General features: G+C 44.5%; 1 protein-coding gene across 1 annotated transcript in view; it reads left to right on the top strand.

Annotated features, from left to right (window-relative positions):
• Positions 1–2,335: 2,335 nt before the first annotated feature.
• Positions 2,336–20,180, top strand: part of LOC306918501 (mitochondrial nicotinamide adenine dinucleotide transporter SLC25A51-like) — a 19,519-nt gene continuing 1,674 nt past the window's right edge. The window contains exons 1-3 of the mRNA XM_079531403.1: positions 2,336–2,473; positions 5,455–5,809; positions 8,749–9,042. Coding sequence (XP_079387529.1) covers positions 5,543–5,809; positions 8,749–9,042 — 561 coding nt within the window. The 5' untranslated portion in view covers positions 2,336–2,473; positions 5,455–5,542. The remainder of the gene's footprint in view (positions 2,474–5,454; positions 5,810–8,748; positions 9,043–20,180) is intronic.

Here is a 20,180-nt window from a genome sequence, read left to right on the forward strand (position 1 = left end):
CAGTGGACTAAAGTGGACACTGGACAAAAATCCCTGCTATGTTTCGACTAGTGTGACATATGCACGCGTCCGGGGAGACCTCCTCTACAACACCACACTGTCCGCTAAGCAGCAGAGGTGTAAAACAAAAATTGGCACCAGGTCACAGGTCAAAAAACATAAAAAAAATGTCCCATTTCCAGACTACAGTGGACTAAAGTGGACGCTGGACAAAAATCCCTGCTATCTTTCGACTAGTGTGACATACGCACGCGTCCGGGGAGACCTCCTCTACAACACCACACTGTCCGCTAAGCAGCAGAGGTGTAAAACAAAAATTGGCACCAGGTCACAGGTCAAAAAACATAAAAAAACTTCCCATTTCCAGACTACAGTGGACTAAAGTGGACGCTGGACAAAAATCCCTGCTATGTTTCGACTAGTGTGACATACGCACGCGTCCGGGGAGACCTCCTCTACAACACCACACTGTCCGCTAAGCAGCAGAGGTGTAAAACAAAAATTGGCACCAGGTCAGATGTAAAAAAACTTTAAAAAACTTCCCATTTCCAGACTACAGTGGACTAAAGTGGACGCTGGACAAAAATCCCTGCTATGTTTCGACTAGTGTGACATATGCACGCGTCCGGGGAGACCTCCTCTACAACACCACACTGTCCGCTAAGCAGCAGAGGTGTAAAACAAAAATTGGCACCAGGTCAGATGTAAAAAAACTTTAAAAAACGTCCCATTTCCAGACTACAGTGGACTAAAGTGGACGCTGGACAAAAATCCCTGCTATGTTTCGACTAGTGTGACATACGCACGCGTCCGGGGAGACCTCCTCTACAACACCACACTGTCCGCTAAGCAGCAGAGGTGTAAAACAAAAATTGGCACCAGGTCACAGGTAAAAAAACATTAAAAACTTCCCATTTCCAGACTACAGTGGACTAAAGTGGACGCTGGACAAAAATCCCTGCTATGTTTCGACTAGTGTGACATACGCACGCGTCCGGGGAGACCTCCTCTACAACACCACACTGTCCGCTAAGCAGCAGAGGTGTAAAACAAAAATTGGCACCAGGTCAGATGTAAAAAAACTTAAAAAAACTTCCCATTTCCAGACTACAGTGGACTAAAGTGGACACTGGACAAAAATCCCTGCTATGTTTCGACTAGTGTGACATATGCACGCGTCCGGGGAGACCTCCTCTACAACACCACACTGTCCGCTAAGCAGCAGAGGTGTAAAACAAAAATTGGCACCAGGTCACAGGTCAAAAAACATAAAAAAACTTCCCATTTCCAGACTACAGTGGACTAAAGTGGACGCTGGACAAAAATCCCTGCTATGTTTCGACTAGTGTGACATACGCACGCGTCCGGGGAGACCTCCTCTACAACACCACACTGTCCGCTAAGCAGCAGAGGTGTAAAACAAAAATTGGCACCAGGTCACAGGTAAAAAAACATAAAAAAACTTCCCATTTCCAGACTACAGTGGACTAAAGTGGACGCTGGACAAAAATCCCTGCTATGTTTCGACTAGTGTGACATACGCACGCGTCCGGGGAGACCTCCTCTACAACACCACACTGTCCGCTAAGCAGCAGAGGTGTAAAACAAAAATTGGCACCAGGTCAGATGTAAAAAAACTTAAAAAAACTTCCCATTTCCAGACTACAGTGGACTAAAGTGGACACTGGACAAAAATCCCTGCTATGTTTCGACTAGTGTGACATATGCACGCGTCCGGGGAGACCTCCTCTACAACACCACACTGTCCGCTAAGCAGCAGAGGTGTAAAACAAAAATTGGCACCAGGTCACAGGTCAAAAAACATAAAAAAACTTCCCATTTCCAGACTACAGTGGACTAAAGTGGACGCTGGACAAAAATCCCTGCTATGTTTCGACTAGTGTGACATACGCACGCGTCCGGGGAGACCTCCTCTACAACACCACACTGTCCGCTAAGCAGCAGAGGTGTAAAACAAAAATTGGCGTCTCCCCGGACGCGTGCGTATGTCACACTAGTCGAAACATAGCAGGGATTTTTGTCCAGCGTCCACTTTATAAAGTCCATGCTCTCCAGTGAATAGCATTTATCCATTTAGATAACTTTTTAATTACTTATCTTTACACAGAAATATTACTTATTACTTATTTTTACACAGAAACATAATGTGTGTCCTATAGCATCGTTTAAATGCTTAATTTATAGTTTTAATGTGCAAATTAATCTTTTTTTCAATACTCTAGAGGGTACTCTTATTTTGAAGAGATCGTCCCCCGGAAGTCTTATATTTGCTCACTTAGATTTGCCAAAAGAACAGTGCTGTCAGAGCGAGCTCGCGACCTCCACTGATGTCAGTCTGTGACAACCTGACGTCCAGGAGTCATTCATTAATTAATATACACTAATTAATGACGTGTTAATGAGTGGATGGATGAGGTCATTATTAGGCTGGAGGACAACACTGAAGATACAGGTTAGCACACACGTACACACACATGACATCTGTTAGCATGTTAGCACACGTACACACACATGACATCTGTTAGCATGTTAGCACACGTACACACACATGACATCTGTTAGCATGTTAGCACACGTACACACACATGACATCTGTTAGCATGTTAGCACACGTACACACACATGACATCTGTTTGCGTGTTAGCACGAACTAACACACACACACACACACACACACACACATGACAGCTGTTAGCCTGTTTGTTAGCACCCATGCTAAGTGTGTTTGCCAACTCAAGGTATGGCCACTGAGCCAACTTGGGGACCCAACGCAGCTCCTCCAAGGAAAACAAACAAATTAACGGAGCTGAACGTGAATCCCCCCCACCGCCCCCCCCTTCTTTTCCCTTTTTACCTCCTTTATGATGAATTCCTGTTCTGTCTATAGAAGTGTCTATTTGTACGTCTCTAAATGTTTTGATGATTTGAACATGGTGGACCCTATTGGAAACAAGTGTAATGCTTAATTGGGTCGTCCACTCACAGTTAACAGCCTTTGTATTGAGTTTGTGCTTGAAATGTACTGTAATTCTGCAAACTGTTAATAAATTCTTCAATCAATCAATGTATGTGTGTGTGTGTATGGGCGTGTTGCTCTGCTGTGTGTGTGTATGAGGTTAGCATGTAGCTACTGCTATGCTACGTAGCTGTTAGTCTGTTAGTGTCTGTTAGTTATTTTAGTGTGTGTGTGTGTGTGTGTGTGTGTGTGTGTGTGTGTGTGTGTGTGTGTGTGTGGATTTATTTATGTATTAACAGTTTGCAGAATTACAGTACATTTCAAGCACAACTCAAAGGCTGTTAACTGAGTGGACGACACCATAAAGCATTACACTTGTTTACAAGAGGGTCCACCTTGTTCAATTCATCAAAACATTTAGACATACAAATAGACACTTCTATATAGCCAAATAAAACAGGACTTCATCATAAAGGAGGTAAAAAGGGAAAAGGAACATATACAGTGGGGGGGGTGGGGGGGGGCTTCAGATTTTACGGGGGCCAGTTTTGTGTGTCTGTGTATAAATTATGAAAATAGATCCTTAATTATTGGGATTGTGGACCTGTGTGTCCTGTCTGTATGTCTGCTAGCCGCAATTTGCAACTGTAGATTGTTTTTTATAATGGGATGAATCTAGAGTTGCAATACCCTCCATTGACTCCCTACTCATCACCAATACCCTCCATTGACTCCCTACTCATCACCAATACCCACCATTGACTCCCTACTCATCACCAATACCCTCCATTGACTCCCTACTCATCACCAATACCCTCCATTGACTCCCTACTCACCACCAATACCCTCCATTGACTCCCTACTCATCACCAATACCCTCCATTGACTCCCTACTCATCACCAATACCCTCCATTGACTCCCTACTCATCACCAATACCCTCCATTGACTCCCTACTCATCACCAATACCCTCCATTGACTCCCTACTCATCACCAATACCCTCCATTGACTCCCTACTCACCACCAATACCCTCCATTGACTCCCTACTCATCACCAATACCCTCCATTGACTCCCTACTCATCACCAATACCCTCCATTGACTCCCTACTCATCACCAATACCCTCCATTGACTCCCTACTCATCACCAATACCCTCCATTGACTCCCTACTCATCACCAATACCCTCCATTGACTCCCCACTCATCACCAATACCCTCCATTGACTCCCTACTCACCACCAATACCCTCCATTGACTCCCCACTCACAACCAATACCCTCCATTGACTCCCCACTCATCACCAATACCCTCCATTGACTCCCTACTCATCACCAATACCCTCCATTGACTCCCTACTCATCACCAATACCCTCCATTGACTCCCTACTCACCACCAATACCCTCCATTGACTCCCTACTCATCACCAATACCCTCCATTGACTCCCTACTCACCACCAATACCCTCCATTGACTCCCCACTCACCACCAATACCCTCCATTGACTCCCCACTCACCACCAATACCCTCCATTGACTCCCCACTCATCACCAATACCCTCCATTGACTCCCTACTCACCACCAATACCCTCCCTCCATTGACTCCCCACTCACCACCAATACCCTCCATTGACTCCCCACTCATCACCAATACCCTCCATTGACTCCCCACTCATCACCAATACCATCCATTGACTCCCCACTCATCACCAATACCCTCCATTGACTCCCCACTCACCACCAATACCCTCCATTGACTCCCCACTCACCACCAATACCCTCCATTGACTCCCCACTCACCACCAATACCCTCCATTGACTCCCCACTCATCACCAATACCCTCCATTGACTCCCTACTCACCACCAATACCCTCCATTGACTCCCTACTCACCACCAATACCCTCCATTGACTCCCTACTCATCACCAATACCCTCCATTGACTCCCTACTCATCCACATTGTGTTTGTGATCTGCTTGTATTAAACAACGTTAAACTCGCCAACATTGCAGCTCTAGGCCAAGCTTGAATTATCCTCTTTCAATCTGCCAGGCTTTTGTTTCATAAAAATCCACCGTAGACATGTTGTTATGAGATACTTTCTGTCAAGACATTCTGTGCTGGAGTTTGGAAGCGCTCGTCGTAAGTCACTGAACGGCCCTGTGTACCACCTGTTTCGCATTTGCACATAATGCAGGAGGCAGCAGCGCGACCCGTTAATAAAAACGAGTGCTTCCAAACTCCAACACTTAGAAAAAAAAGAGGATAATTCAAGTTTGGCCTAGAGCTGCAATGTTGGTGAGTTTAACGTCTAATACAAGCAGATCGCAAACGCAATTTGGATGAGTGGGGAGTCAATGGAGGGTATTGCAACTCTAGATTCATCCCATAAAAATCTCTTGTGCCGTCTGTCTGTCTGTGTCTCTCTCTCTCTCGGGGTGACTGATGATAACGGTACCTATCTTATCTCCACAGAGCCTGTGACCTCCTGACCTCCACAGAGCTGACCTCTGACCTCCACAGTGCCCCCTGATGGAGCTGTGGTTGTCCTAGGACCTGGACCATGGCTGTGAGCACCATGGACCCAGAGCCAGGCCCCCATCAGGGTGGGAGAGGGAGAGGGGTTCTGGTGGGCCCCATGGACGCTGAGCCAGGACCCCATCAGGGAGGAGGGGGCCTGGTGGGGCCCCCTAAGCAGGGGGGCCTGGTGGTGGGTCCCCCTAAGCAGGGGGGCCTGGTGGGCCCCCTGCTGGGTCCTCAGGGGAAGCACTACGTGTGTGGTTCCATCGCTGCCTTCACCAACATCGTGGTGACCTTCCCTCTGCAGAAGGTAGGGCTGCTGACAGAAAGACTATTTAACGGGGTCGGCGAAAGGGCCTTTCTGTGTGGAGTTTGCATGTTCTCCCCGTGTCCCCTAGGGTAGGTACCCTCACATGTTCTCCCCGTGTCCCCTAGGGTAGGTACCCTCACATGTTCTCTCCGTGTCCCCTAGGGTAGGTACCCTCACATGCTCTCCCCGTGTCCCCTAGGGTAGGCACCCTCACATGTTCTCCCCGTGTCTCCTAGGGTAGGTACCCTCACATGCTCTCCCCGTGTCCCCTAGGGTAGGCACCCTCACATGTTCTCCCCGTGTCCCCTAGGGTAGGTACCCTCACATGTTCTCCCCGTGTCCCCTAGGGTAGGTACCCTCACATGCTCTCCCCGTGTCCCCTAGGGTAGGCACCCTCACATGTTCTCCCCGTGTCCCCTAGGGTAGGTACCCTCACATGTTCTCCCTGTGTCCCCTAGGGTAGGTACCCTCACATGTTCTCCCCGTGTCCCCTAGGGTAGGTACCCTCACATGTTCTCCCCGTGTCCCCTAGGGTAGGTACCCTCACATGCTCTCCCTGTGTCCCCTAGGGTAGGTACCCTCACATGTTCTCCCCGTGTCCCCTAGGGTAGGTACCCTCACAAAAAACATGCAGTAATCCTGGTCTCTAAACTGCCTCCCCCTGGCCAGCCGGGGCACCTGATGGAGGGGAAAGGAACTGGTTGGAATAACGTGTTCCTTCCACGCGCTACGTCCAACCAGGGAAACTCCCCCCTGTCAGGTGTAAAGGAGCAACTTGGACACTCAGGCATGAAGGAAGCATGAGTTCAATTCTGTTGCTCTCCCCAGGTTGGCGGAGGGTGTGTAGAGCCCAGGATCACATTAGATAATTGACACAGGGGTGAAAAATGGGTTACAAAAGCGTGGGATAAAAATTATAAAAAAAGAGACTATTAAAAAAAAAAAAAAAAAAACGTTGGTCCCGTTTTAAGTTAGTTTCAACGTTCGTTTCTACGAGCTTGTAGATCTGCTATTTTTGAAAAATCGTGAAAACGTCTCGCAAATCTTTCAATATATATATTTTCTTTTTTAACTCAAATCTTTGCTTCTTGGGGGGGGGGGGGGGCGGGGGGTCCCTGGAACAACATATTTTCAGATGGGGGTCGGTGGCCGATTACATATCATTTTTTTGGGTCCTTGACATGAAAATGTTTGAGAACCACTGACATAGCAACATAGGGTTTAACTCTGTGAGAACCACTGACATAGCAACATAGGGTTTAACTCTGTGAGAACCACTGACATAGCAACATAGGGTTTAACTCTGTGAGAACCACTGACATAGCAACATAGGGTTTAACCCTGTGAGAACCACTGACATAGAAACATGGGTTTTAACCCTGTGAGAACCACTGACACAGAAACATGGGTTTAACCCTGTGAGAACCACTGACACAGAAACATGAGGTTTAACCCTGTGAGAACCACTGACATAGAAACATAGGGTTTAACCCTGTGAGAACCACTGACACAGAAACATAGGGTTTAACCCTGTGAGAACCACTGACATAGAAACATAGGGTTTAACCCTGTGAGAACCACTGACACAGAAACATGGGTTTAACCCTGTGAGAACCACTGACAGAAACATAGGGTTTAACCCTGTGAGAACCACTGACATAGAAACATGGGTTTTAACCCTGTGAGAACCACTGACACAGAAACATAGGGTTTAACCCTGTGAGAACCACTGACACAGAAACATGGGGTTTAACCCTGTGAGAACCACTGACACAGAAACATGGGGTTTAACCCTGTGAGAACCACTGACACAGAAACATGGGGTTTAACCCTGTGAGAACCACTGACACAGAAACATGGGGTTTAACCCTGTGAGAACCACTGACACAGAAACATGGGGTTTAACCCTGTGAGAACCACTGACACAGAAACATGGGGTTTAACCCTGTGAGAACCACTGACACAGAAACATAGGGTTTAACCCTGTGAGAACCACTGACACAGAAACATGGGGTTTAACCCTGTGAGAACCACTGACATAGAAACATAGAGTTTAACCCTGTGAGAACCACTGACACAGAAACATGGGTTTTAACCCTGTGAGAACCACTGACACAGAAACATGGGTTTTAACCCTGTGAGAACCACTGACACAGAAACATGTCAGTGGTTCAGAAAACTGTCAGGATTTAGAAGGTATTTGTAGAATCGTCCTCAGGTCTAAATGGTTTAAGCCCTGCCTTCCCGGTGCGGCGGTGGCTCAGCGGTAGAGTGGCCGGATGGTAACCGCAAGGTTGCCGGTTCGAACCCCCCTGTTTGCTCCCCCAGAGTCGGTGTGGAAGTGTCCTTGAGCAAGACTCTGAACCTCTGATTGCTCCTGATGTGCAGGTTGGTGCCTTGCATGGTTTCCGCCGCCATCGGTGTGTGAATGTGTGTGTGTGAATGTAATGCACAATATGTGTAAAGGTGTGTGAATGTGTGTGTGAATGTAATGCACAATCTATGTAAAGGTGTGTGAATGTGTGTGTGAATGTAATGCACAATCTATGTAAAGGTGTGTGAATGTGTGTCTGTGAATGTAATGCACCATCTATGTAAAGGTGTGTGAATGTGTGTGTGTGAATGTAATGCACCATCTATGTAAAGGTGTGTGAATGTGTGTGTGTGAATGTAATGCACCATCTATGTAAAGATTTATGAATGTATTAACAGTTTGCAGAATTACAGTACCCATTCTGGGCAGGAACCCCTTTTGGTGTTTTAAACATTATGTTATAATTTAGCTATTGGATAAATAGCAGATCTGCTATTTTTTGAAAAAATTGTGAAAATATTGATTTCAGAAAACTGGAGGATTTAGAAGATTTATTTTTTTTAAATTTCGAGGTCAGGCCAAAATGGATTAACCTAACTGTCCAATCAATCAATCAATGTTCCAGGTGCTGTTCCGCCAGCAGCTCCATGGCGTCACGGCCCGGGAGGCCCTCCGCCAGCTGGGCGCGGACGGTGTGGGTCGTCTGTACCGCGGCCTGCTGCCGCCCCTCCTCCAGAAGAGCACCACGGTGGCCATCATGTTCGGCCTCTACGAGGACTTCAGCCGCGTCCTGCTGGACCGGGCGGCGGCCAGCGGCCTGGCCGTGCCCGACATCGCCACGAGGAGCTTCGCCGCGGCCGCCGCGGGGACCGCCGAGGCCGTGCTGACGCCCTTCGAGCGCGTGCAGACGCTGCTCCAGGTAACGACCAATAGGGTTAGAGCGTGCAGACGCTGCTCCAGGTGACGACCAATAGGGTTAGGGCGTGCAGACGCTGCTCCAGGTGACGACCAATAGGGTTAGGGCGTGCAGACGCTGCTCCAGGTGACGACCAATAGGGTTAGAGCGTGCAGACGCTGCTCCAGGTGACGACCAATAGGGTTAGAGCGTGCAGACGCTGCTCCAGGTGACGACCAATAGGGTTAGTGTGTTCAGATGCTGCTCCAGGTGACGACCAATAGGGTTAGAGTGTTCAGATGCTGCTCCAGGTAACGACCAATAGGGTTAGAGCGTGCAGACGCTGCTCCAGGTAACGACCAATAGGGTTAGAGTGTTCAGATGCTGCTCCAGGTGACGACCAATAGGGTTAGGGCGTGCAGACGCTGCTCCAGGTGACGACCAATAGGGTTAGAGTGTTCAGATGCTGCTCCAGGTGACGACCAATAGGGTTAGAGTGTTCAGATGCTGCTCCAGGTGACGACCAATAGGGTTAGGGCGTGCAGATGCTGCTCCAGGTAACGACTAGGCATGCCGCGACAGGAACAGCCGCGGTGTTGATACCGTGAGATTTCCGAGCTTACGGTATTTTAATACAGCGTTGGTGGACGGCGCATGCTGCGCATGCAGTGCAACTCCACTCCCAGACTAAGGCAAAACATTTATTTTCACCACACAGCTGCAGTAGATTGAAAAGTTGCTTCCTACCTTTGAGTTAGTGTTGCTGAAAGACACCCAGATCCAATTGTATATTCCATATTTTGTAGGCTGTGTGCGCGCCGTGTTCACGTCATCACATACTGTAGCATCACTATGCTTTGCCATCGGTTTCATTCAGTAGCACATAATAGGACTGATGATAACTATAACAGAAGGAACTATTATGCAAATAAAATAAACAGAAATGCATTTCAATTAACTATTTACTGAACAATACAATCTACAAACACTACAACTGGACAATATAACTGGACCATGAACCAACCAACAAAGGGGCTCTGATTTGATTGTGAAGGCATGAATTACAACCAATAACCAATAAAGAAATGTTTACTTTATCAAAATATCTTCCTCCTAACAAAGCCAACTACTGCAATTTTGAAATTATACAGGCAATACAGGCCTGACAATGGATACAATAAATAAAACCAGAAATATAATCAAAATTGGTCAGCATTGGAGGCAACTTATATAATAAATTCAATTGTAAACTTAACAAACTTGTCCACCATAGCAGCACCACAGCCTAAGCAGCACAGGCTATGCTAGGTTTTGTCTCTGTTTTCTCCATCACAGCAGCAGCTATAGGCAGGTCTGTCCACACAGGCTATGCTAGGTTTTGTCTCAGTTTTCTCCATCACAGCAGCAGCTATAGGCAGGTCTGTCCACACAGGCTATGCTAGGTTTTGTCTCAGTTTTCTCCATCACAGCAGCAGCTATAGGCAGGTCTGTCCACACAGGCTATGCTAGGTTTTGTCTCAGTTTTCTCCATCACAGCAGCAGCTATAGGCAGGTCTGTCCACACAGGCTATGCTAGGTTTTGTCTCTGTTTTCTCCATCACAGCAGCAGCTATAGGCAGGTCTGTCCACACAGGCTATGCTAGGTTTTGTCTCTGTTTTCTCCATCACAGCAGCAGCTATAGGCAGGTCTGTCCACACAGGCTATGCTAGGTTTTGTCTCAGTTTTCTCCATCACAGCAGCAGCTATAGGCAGGTCTGTCCACACAGGCTATGCTAGGTTTTGTCTCTGTTTTCTCCATCACAGCAGCAGCTATAGGCAGGTCTGTCCACACAGGCTATGCTAGGTTTTGTCTCAGTTTTCTCCATCACAGCAGCAGCTATAGGCAGGTCTGTCCACACAGGCTATGCTAGGTTTTGTCTCTGTTTTCTCCAGCTATAGGCAGGTCTGTCCACACAGGCTATGCTAGGTTTTGTCTCTGTTTTCTCCATCACAGCAGCAGCTATAGGCAGGTCTGTCCACACAGGCTATGCTAGGTTTTGTCTCAGTTTTCTCCATCACAGCAGCAGCTATAGGCAGGTCTGTCCACACAGGCTATGCTAGGTTTTGTCTCTGTTTTCTCCATCACAGCAGCAGCTATAGGCAGGTCTGTCCACACAGGCTATGCTAGGTTTTGTCTCAGTTTTCTCCATCACAGCAGCAGCTATAGGCAGGTCTGTCCACACAGGCTATGCTAGGTTTTGTCTCTGTTTTCTCCATCACAGCAGCAGCTATAGGCAGGTCTGTCCACACAGGCTATGCTAGGTTTTGTCTCAGTTTTCTCCATCACAGCAGCAGCTATAGGCAGGTCTGTCCACACAGGCTATGCTAGGTTTTGTCTCAGTTTTCTCCATCACAGCAGCAGCTATAGGCAGGTCTGTCCACACAGGCTATGCTAGGTTTTGTCTCAGTTTTCTCCATCACAGCAGCAGCTATAGGCAGGTCTGTCCACACAGGCTATGCTAGGTTTTGTCTCTGTTTTCTCCATCACAGCAGCAGCTATAGGCAGGTCTGTCCACACAGGCTATGCTAGGTTTTGTCTCAGTTTTCTCCATCACAGCAGCAGCTATAGGCAGGTCTGTCCACACAGGCTATGCTAGGTTTTGTCTCTGTTTTCTCCATCACAGCAGCAGCTATAGGCAGGTCTGTCCACACAGGCTATGCTAGGTTTTGTCTCAGTTTTCTCCATCACAGCAGCAGCTATAGGCAGGTCTGTCCACACAGGCTATGCTAGGTTTTGTCTCTGTTTTCTCCATCACAGCAGCAGCTATAGGCAGGTCTGTCCACACAGGCTATGCTAGGTTTTGTCTCTGTTTTCTCCATCACAGCAGCAGCTATAGGCAGGTCTGTCCACACAGGCTATGCTAGGTTTTGTCTCTGTTTTCTCCATCACAGCAGCAGCTATAGGCAGGTCTGTCCACACAGGCTATGCTAGGTTTTGTCTCTGTTTTCTCCATCACAGCAGCAGCTATAGGCAGGTCTGTCCACACAGGCTATGCTAGGTTTTGTCTCAGTTTTCTCCATCACAGCAGCAGCTATAGGCAGGTCTGTCCACACAGGCTATGCTAGGTTTTGTCTCTGTTTTCTCCATCACAGCAGCAGCTATAGGCAGGTCTGTCCACACAGGCTATGCTAGGTTTTGTCTCTGTTTTCTCCATCACAGCAGCAGCTATAGGCAGGTCTGTCCACACAGGCTATGCTAGGTTTTGTCTCTGTTTTCTCCATCACAGCAGCAGCTATAGGCAGGTCTGTCCACACAGGCTATGCTAGGTTTTGTCTCTGTTTTCTCCATCACAGCAGCAGCTATAGGCAGGTCTGTCCACACAGGCTATGCTAGGTTTTGTCTCTGTTTTCTCCATCACAGCAGCAGCTATAGGCAGGTCTGTCCACACAGGCTATGCTAGGTTTTGTCTCTGTTTTCTCCATCACAGCAGCAGCTATAGGCAGGTCTGTCCACACAGGCTATGCTAGGTTTTGTCTCTGTTTTCTCCATCACAGCAGCAGCTATAGGCAGGTCTGTCCACACAGGCTATGCTAGGTTTTGTCTCTGTTTTCTCCATCACAGCAGCAGCTATAGGCAGGTCTGTCCACACAGGCTATGCTAGGTTTTGTCTCTGTTTTCTCCATCACAGCAGCAGCTATAGGCAGGTCTGTCCACACAGGCTATGCTAGGTTTTGTCTCTGTTTTCTCCAGCTATAGGCAGGTCTGTCCACACAGGCTATGCTAGGTTTTGTCTCTGTTTTCTCCATCACAGCAGCAGCTATAGGCAGGTCTGTCCACACAGGCTATGCTAGGTTTTGTCTCAGTTTTCTCCATCACAGCAGCAGCTATAGGCAGGTCTGTCCACACAGGCTATGCTAGGTTTTGTCTCTGTTTTCTCCATCACAGCAGCAGCTATAGGCAGGTCTGTCCACACAGGCTATGCTAGGTTTTGTCTCTGTTTTCTCCAGCTATAGGCAGGTCTGTCCACACAGGCTATGCTAGGTTTTGTCTCAGTTTTCTCCATCACAGCAGCAGCTATAGGCAGGTCTGTCCACACAGGCTATGCTAGGTTTTGTCTCAGTTTTCTCCATCACAGCAGCAGCTATAGGCAGGTCTGTCCACACAGGCTATGCTAGGTTTTGTCTCTGTTTTCTCCATCACAGCAGCAGCTATAGGCAGGTCTGTCCACACAGGCTATGCTAGGTTTTGTCTCTGTTTTCTCCAGCTATAGGCAGGTCTGTCCACACAGGCTATGCTAGGTTTTGTCTCAGTTTTCTCCATCACAGCAGCAGCTATAGGCAGGTCTGTCCACACAGGCTATGCTAGGTTTTGTCTCAGTTTTCTCCATCACAGCAGCAGCTATAGGCAGGTCTGTCCACACAGGCTATGCTAGGTTTTGTCTCAGTTTTCTCCATCACAGCAGCAGCTATAGGCAGGTCTGTCCACACAGGCTATGCTAGGTTTTGTCTCAGTTTTCTCCATCACAGCAGCAGCTATAGGCAGGTCTGTCCACACAGGCTATGCTAGGTTTTGTCTCAGTTTTCTCCATCACAGCAGCAGCTATAGGCAGGTCTGTCCACACAGGCTATGCTAGGTTTTGTCTCAGTTTTCTCCATCACAGCAGCAGCTATAGGCAGGTCTGTCCACACAGGCTATGCTAGGTTTTGTCTCAGTTTTCTCCATCACAGCAGCAGCTATAGGCAGGTCTGTCCACACAGGCTATGCTAGGTTTTGTCTCAGTTTTCTCCATCACAGCAGCAGCTATAGGCAGGTCTGTCCACACAGGCTATGCTAGGTTTTGTCTCAGTTTTCTCCATCACAGCAGCAGCTATAGGCAGGTCTGTCCACACAGGCTATGCTAGGTTTTGTCTCAGTTTTCTCCATCACAGCAGCAGCTATAGGCAGGTCTCTATGCACATTCAGCACCATAGAAAGCACCTGGTAGTGAGTGAAACACAAGAATAGCAGCACATCATTCAAATCTAAAACCAGACGGGCCAGAGCCCACAATAAACTCTTTTACTATATACTATTTAAACAATGTTTATCTTACCTTAGATGTTCTTCTTGGGTTTATACTTTCTGCTTGAGCGTGCTGCTTCCAATAAGCCCTTTTGCTTGAGTGCATAGCTGTAGAAGTCCTTACAACTGTATTCAGAGCTTGAGTGCATAGCTGTAGAAGTCCTTACAACTGTATTCAGAGCTTGAGTGCATAGCTGTAGAAGTCCTTACAACTGTATTCAGAGCTTGAGTGCATAGCTGTAGAAGTCCTTACAACTGTTTTCAGAGCTTGAGTGCATAGCTGTAGAAGTCCTTACAACTGTATTCAGAGCTTGAGTGCATAGCTGTAGAAGTCCTTACAACTGTATTCAGAGCTTGAGTGCATAGCTGTAGAAGTCCTTACAACTGTTTTCAGAGCTTGAGTGCATAGCTGTAGAAGTCCTTACAACTGTTTTCAGAGCTTGAGTGCATAGCTGTAGAAGTCCTTACAACTGTTTTCAAAGTTGGTGTCTTGACTTGGATTTAACTCTTGATGAGTTCCACAGAGCAACGGTTCTTCAACACCTTATTGAGGAAGGCCAGGTAGACCTGTAGCTCAAGGGGTTCCCCTTCACCATGCTCATCCTTTTTAAGCAGCTGCCACAGTGCTTTTGGGCACTGATTCTGTCCCAGTGACAAAAAGTAGCTCTTGATAGCTGCCCAGCTGTCATGTAGCCTGTTGACAGCAGGCCACAGACTCAACCATCTTGTGGGTACGTTTCTCCCTACAGCATGATACTCCTCCTCCACAAAGGCTGTACGGTGTGCAGATACTGAAAAGTGACTAAATATTGTGTTCACTACAGAGTCCATGTCAATATGCAGCCTGTCTGCAGCATGCTTTGCACAGTTGTGTACTATGATGATAACCTGACTCAGCCAGATGGGGCAGCAGAGAGTACACTGGGTTCCCCCCTCCTGCTCCCATCTGGGAACTCTCAGGCAGACTTGATGCCCGGCCACAAAACGGCCTGGCCAATCAGCAGCAGCTAGAAGCTATAAGCTGCTCCTAGAAGCTGCTGCTGATTGGCCAGGCCACATGGTGATGTATCACCATGTGTTGTTCTATCTCTATGTATGTGATGTATCACCATGTGTTGTTCTATCTCTATGTATGTGATGTATCACCATGTGTTGTTCTATCTCTATGTATGTGATGTATCACCATGTGTTGTTCTATCTCTATGTATGTGATGTATCACCATGTGGTGTTCTATTGTTCTATCTCTATGTATGTGATGTATCACCATGTGGTGTTCTATTGTTCTATCTCTATGTATGTGATGTATCACCATGTGGTGTTCTATTGTTCTATCTCTATGTATGTGATGTATCACCATGTGTTGTTCTATTGTTCTATCTCTATGTATGTGATGTATCACCATGTGTTGTTCTATTTCTATGTATGTGATGTATCACCATGTGTTCTATCTCTATGTATGTGATGTATCACCATGTGGTGTTCTATTGTTCTATCTCTATGTATGTGATGTATCACCATGTGGTGTTCTATTGTTCTATCTCTATGTATGTGATGTATCACCATGTGGTGTTCTATTGTTCTATCTCTATGTATGTGATGTATCACCATGTGGTGTTCTATTGTTCTATCTCTATGTATGTGATGTATCACCATGTGTTGTTCTATTGTTCTATCTCTATGTATGTGATGTATCACCATGTGTTGTTCTATTTCTATGTATGTGATGTATCACCATGTGTTCTATCTCTATGTATGTGATGTATCACCATGTGTTCTATCTCTATGTATGTGATGTATCACCATGTGTTGTTCTATTTCTATGTATGTGATGTATCACCATGTGTTGTTCTATCTCTATGTATGTGATGTATCACCATGTGTTGTTCTATTGTGCTATCTCTATGTATGTGATGTATCACCATGTGGTGTTCTATTGTTCTATTTCTATGTATGTGATGTATCACCATGTGTTGTTCTATTGTTCTATCTCTATGTATGTGATGTATCACCATGTGTTGTTCTATCTCTATGTATGTGATGTATCACCATGTGTTCTATGTATGTGATGTATCACCATGTGTTGTTCTATTTCTATGTGTGTGATGTATCACCATGTGTTGTTCTATCTCTGTGTGTGATGTATCACCATGTGTTGTTCTATCTCTATGTATGTGATGTATCACCATGTGGTGTTCTATCTCTATGTGTGTGATGTATCACCATGTGTTGTTCTATCTCTATGTGTGTGATGTATCACCATGTGTTGTTCTATTGTTCTATCTCTATGTATGTGATGTATCACCATGTGTTCTATCTCTGTGTGTGATGTATCACCATGTGTTGTTCTATTGTTCTATCTCTATGTATGTGATGTATCACCATGTGGTGTTCTATCTCTATGTATGTGATGTATCACCATGTGGTGTTCTATCTCTATGTATGTGATGTATCACCATGTGTTGTTCTATCTCTATGTATGTGATGTATCGCCATGTGTTGTTCTATTGTTCTGTCTCTATGTATGTGATGTATCACTATGTGGTGTTCTATTGTTCTATCTCTATGTATGTGATGTATCACCATGTGGTGTTCTATCTCTATGTATGTGATGTATCACCATGTGTTGTTCTATCTCTATGTATGTGATGTATCACCATGTGTTGTTCTATCTCTATGTATGTGATGTATCACCATGTGTTGTTCTATCTCTATGTATGTGATGTATCACCATGTATTGTTCTATCTCTATGTATGTGATGTATCACCATGTATTGTTCTATCTCTATGTATGTGATGTATCACCATGTATTGTTCTATCTCTATGTATGTGATGTATCACCATGTGTTGTTCTATCTCTATGTATGTGATGTATCACCATGTGTTGTTCTATCTCTATGTATGTGATGTATCACCATGTGTTGTTCTATCTCTATGTATGTGATGTATCACCATGTGTTGTTCTATCTCTATGTATGTGATGTATCACCATGTGTTGTTCTATCTCTATGTATGTGATGTATCACCATGTGTTGTTCTATCTATGTATGTGATGTATCACCATGTGTTGTTCTATCTCTATGTATGTGATGTATCACCATGTGTTGTTCTGTCTCTATGTATGTGATGTATCACCATGTGTTGTTCTATCTCTATGTATGTGATGTATCACCATGTGGTGTTCTATCTCTATGTATGTGATGTATCACCATGTGTTGTTCTATTGTTCTATCTCTATGTATGTGATGTATCACCATGTGTTGTTCTATTGTTCTATCTCTATGTATGTGATGTATCACCATGTGTTGTTCTATTGTTCTGTCTCTATGTATGTGATGTATCACCATGTGTTGTTCTATCTCTATGTGTGTGATGTATCACCATGTGTTGTTCTATCTCTATGTATGTGATGTATCACCATGTGGTGTTCTATCTCTATGTGTGTGATGTATCACCATGTGTTGTTCTATCTCTATGTATGTGATGTATCACCATGTGTTGTTCTATCTCTATGTGTGTGATGTATCACCATGTGTTGTTCTATCTCTATGTATGTGATGTATCACCATGTGGTGGTCTATCTCTATGTGTGTGATGTATCACCATGTGTTCTATCTCTATGTGTGTGATGTATCACCATGTGTTGTTCTATCTCTATGTATGTGATGTATCACCATGTGTTGTTCTATTGTTCTATCTCTATGTATGTGATGTATCACAATGTGGTGTTCTATCTCTATGTATGTGATGTATCACCATGTGGTGTTCTATCTCTATGTATGTGATGTATCACCATGTGTTGTTCTATCTCTATGTATGTGATGTATCACCATGTGTTGTTCTATTGTTCTATCTCTATGTATGTGATGTATCACTATGTGGTGTTCTATTGTTCTATCTCTATGTATGTGATGTATCACCATGTGGTGTTCTATCTCTATGTATGTGATGTATCACCATGTGGTGTTCTATCTCTATGTATGTGATGTATCACCATGTGTTGTTCTATCTCTATGTATGTGATGTATCACCATGTGGTGGTCTATCTCTATGTGTGTGATGTATCACCATGTGTTCTATCTCTATGTGTGTGATGTATCACCATGTGTTGTTCTATCTCTATGTATGTGATGTATCACCATGTGTTGTTCTATTGTTCTATCTCTATGTATGTGATGTATCACAATGTGGTGTTCTATCTCTATGTATGTGATGTATCACCATGTGGTGTTCTATCTCTATGTATGTGATGTATCACCATGTGTTGTTCTATCTCTATGTATGTGATGTATCACCATGTGTTGTTCTATTGTTCTATCTCTATGTATGTGATGTATCACTATGTGGTGTTCTATTGTTCTATCTCTATGTATGTGATGTATCACCATGTGGTGTTCTATCTCTATGTATGTGATGTATCACCATGTGGTGTTCTATCTCTATGTATGTGATGTATCACCATGTGGTGTTCTATCTCTATGTATGTGATGTATCACCATGTGGTGTTCTATCTCTATGTATGTGATGTATCACCATGTATTGTTCTATCTCTATGTATGTGATGTATCACCATGTATTGTTCTATCTCTATGTATGTGATGTATCACCATGTGTTGTTCTATCTCTATGTATGTGATGTATCACCATGTATTGTTCTATCTCTATGTATGTGATGTATCACCATGTGTTGTTCTATCTCTATGTATGTGATGTATCACCATGTGTTGTTGTATCTCTATGTATGTGATGTATCACCATGTGTTGTTCTATCTCTATGTATGTGATGTATCACCATGTGTTGTTCTATTGTTCTATCTCTATGTATGTGATGTATCACCATGTGTTGTTCTATTGTTCTATCTCTATGTATGTGATGTATCACCATGTGTTGTTCTATTGTTCTATCTCTATGTATGTGATGTATCACCATGTGGTGTTCTATCTCTATGTATGTGATGTATCACCATGTGTTGTTCTATTGTTCTATCTCTATGTATGTGATGTATCACCATGTGTTGTTCTATCTCTATGTATGTGATGTATCATCATGTGTTGTTCTATTGTTCTATCTCTATGTATGTGATGTATCACCATGTGTTGTTCTATTGTTCTATCTCTATGTATGTGATGTATCACCATGTGGTGTTCTATCTCTATGTATGTGATGTATCACCATGTGTTGTTCTATTGTTCTATCTCTATGTATGTGATGTATCACCATGTGTTGTTCTATTGTTCTATCTCTATGTATGTGATGTATCACCATGTGTTGTTCTATTGTTCTATCTCTATGTATGTGATGTATCACCATGTGTTGTTCTATTGTTCTATCTCTATGTATGTGATGTATCACCATGTGTTGTTCTATTGTTCTATCTCTATGTATGTGATGTATCACCATGTGTTGTTCTATTGTTCTATCTATGTATGTGATGTATCACCATGTGTTGTTCTATTGTTCTATCTCTATGTATGTGATGTATCACCATGTGTTCTATTGTTCTATCTCTATGTATGTGATGTATCACCATGTGTTCTATTTCTATGTATGTGATGTATCACCATGTGTTGTTCTATTGTTCTATCTCTATGTATGTGATGTATCACCATGTGTTGTTCTATCTCTATGTATGTGATGTATCACCATGTGTTGTTCTATTGTTCTATCTCTATGTATGTGATGTATCACCATGTGTTGTTCTATCTCTATGTATGTGATGTATCACCATGTGTTCTATTGTTCTATCTCTATGTATGTGATGTATCACCATGTGGTGTTCTATTGTTCTATCTCTATGTATGTGATGTATCACCATGTGTTGTTCTATTGTTCTATCTCTATGTATGTGATGTATCACCATGTGGTGTTCTATTGTTCTATCTCTATGTATGTGATGTATCACCATGTGTTGTTCTATTGTTCTATCTCTATGTATGTGATGTATCACCATGTGTTGTTCTATCTCTATGTATGTGATGTATCACCATGTGTTGTTCTATTGTTCTATCTCTATGTATGTGATGTATCACCATGTGTTGTTGCTTACTGTAAATCACTGGATGAATCTCTGGAACAACATATTTTCAGATGGGGGTCGGCCCAAATACAGATAATTTGTGG

Source organism: Electrona antarctica (assembly GCF_951216825.1).
Source record: "Electrona antarctica genome assembly, contig: scaffold_78, whole genome shotgun sequence".
NCBI lineage: Eukaryota > Metazoa > Chordata > Actinopteri > Myctophiformes > Myctophidae > Electrona > Electrona antarctica.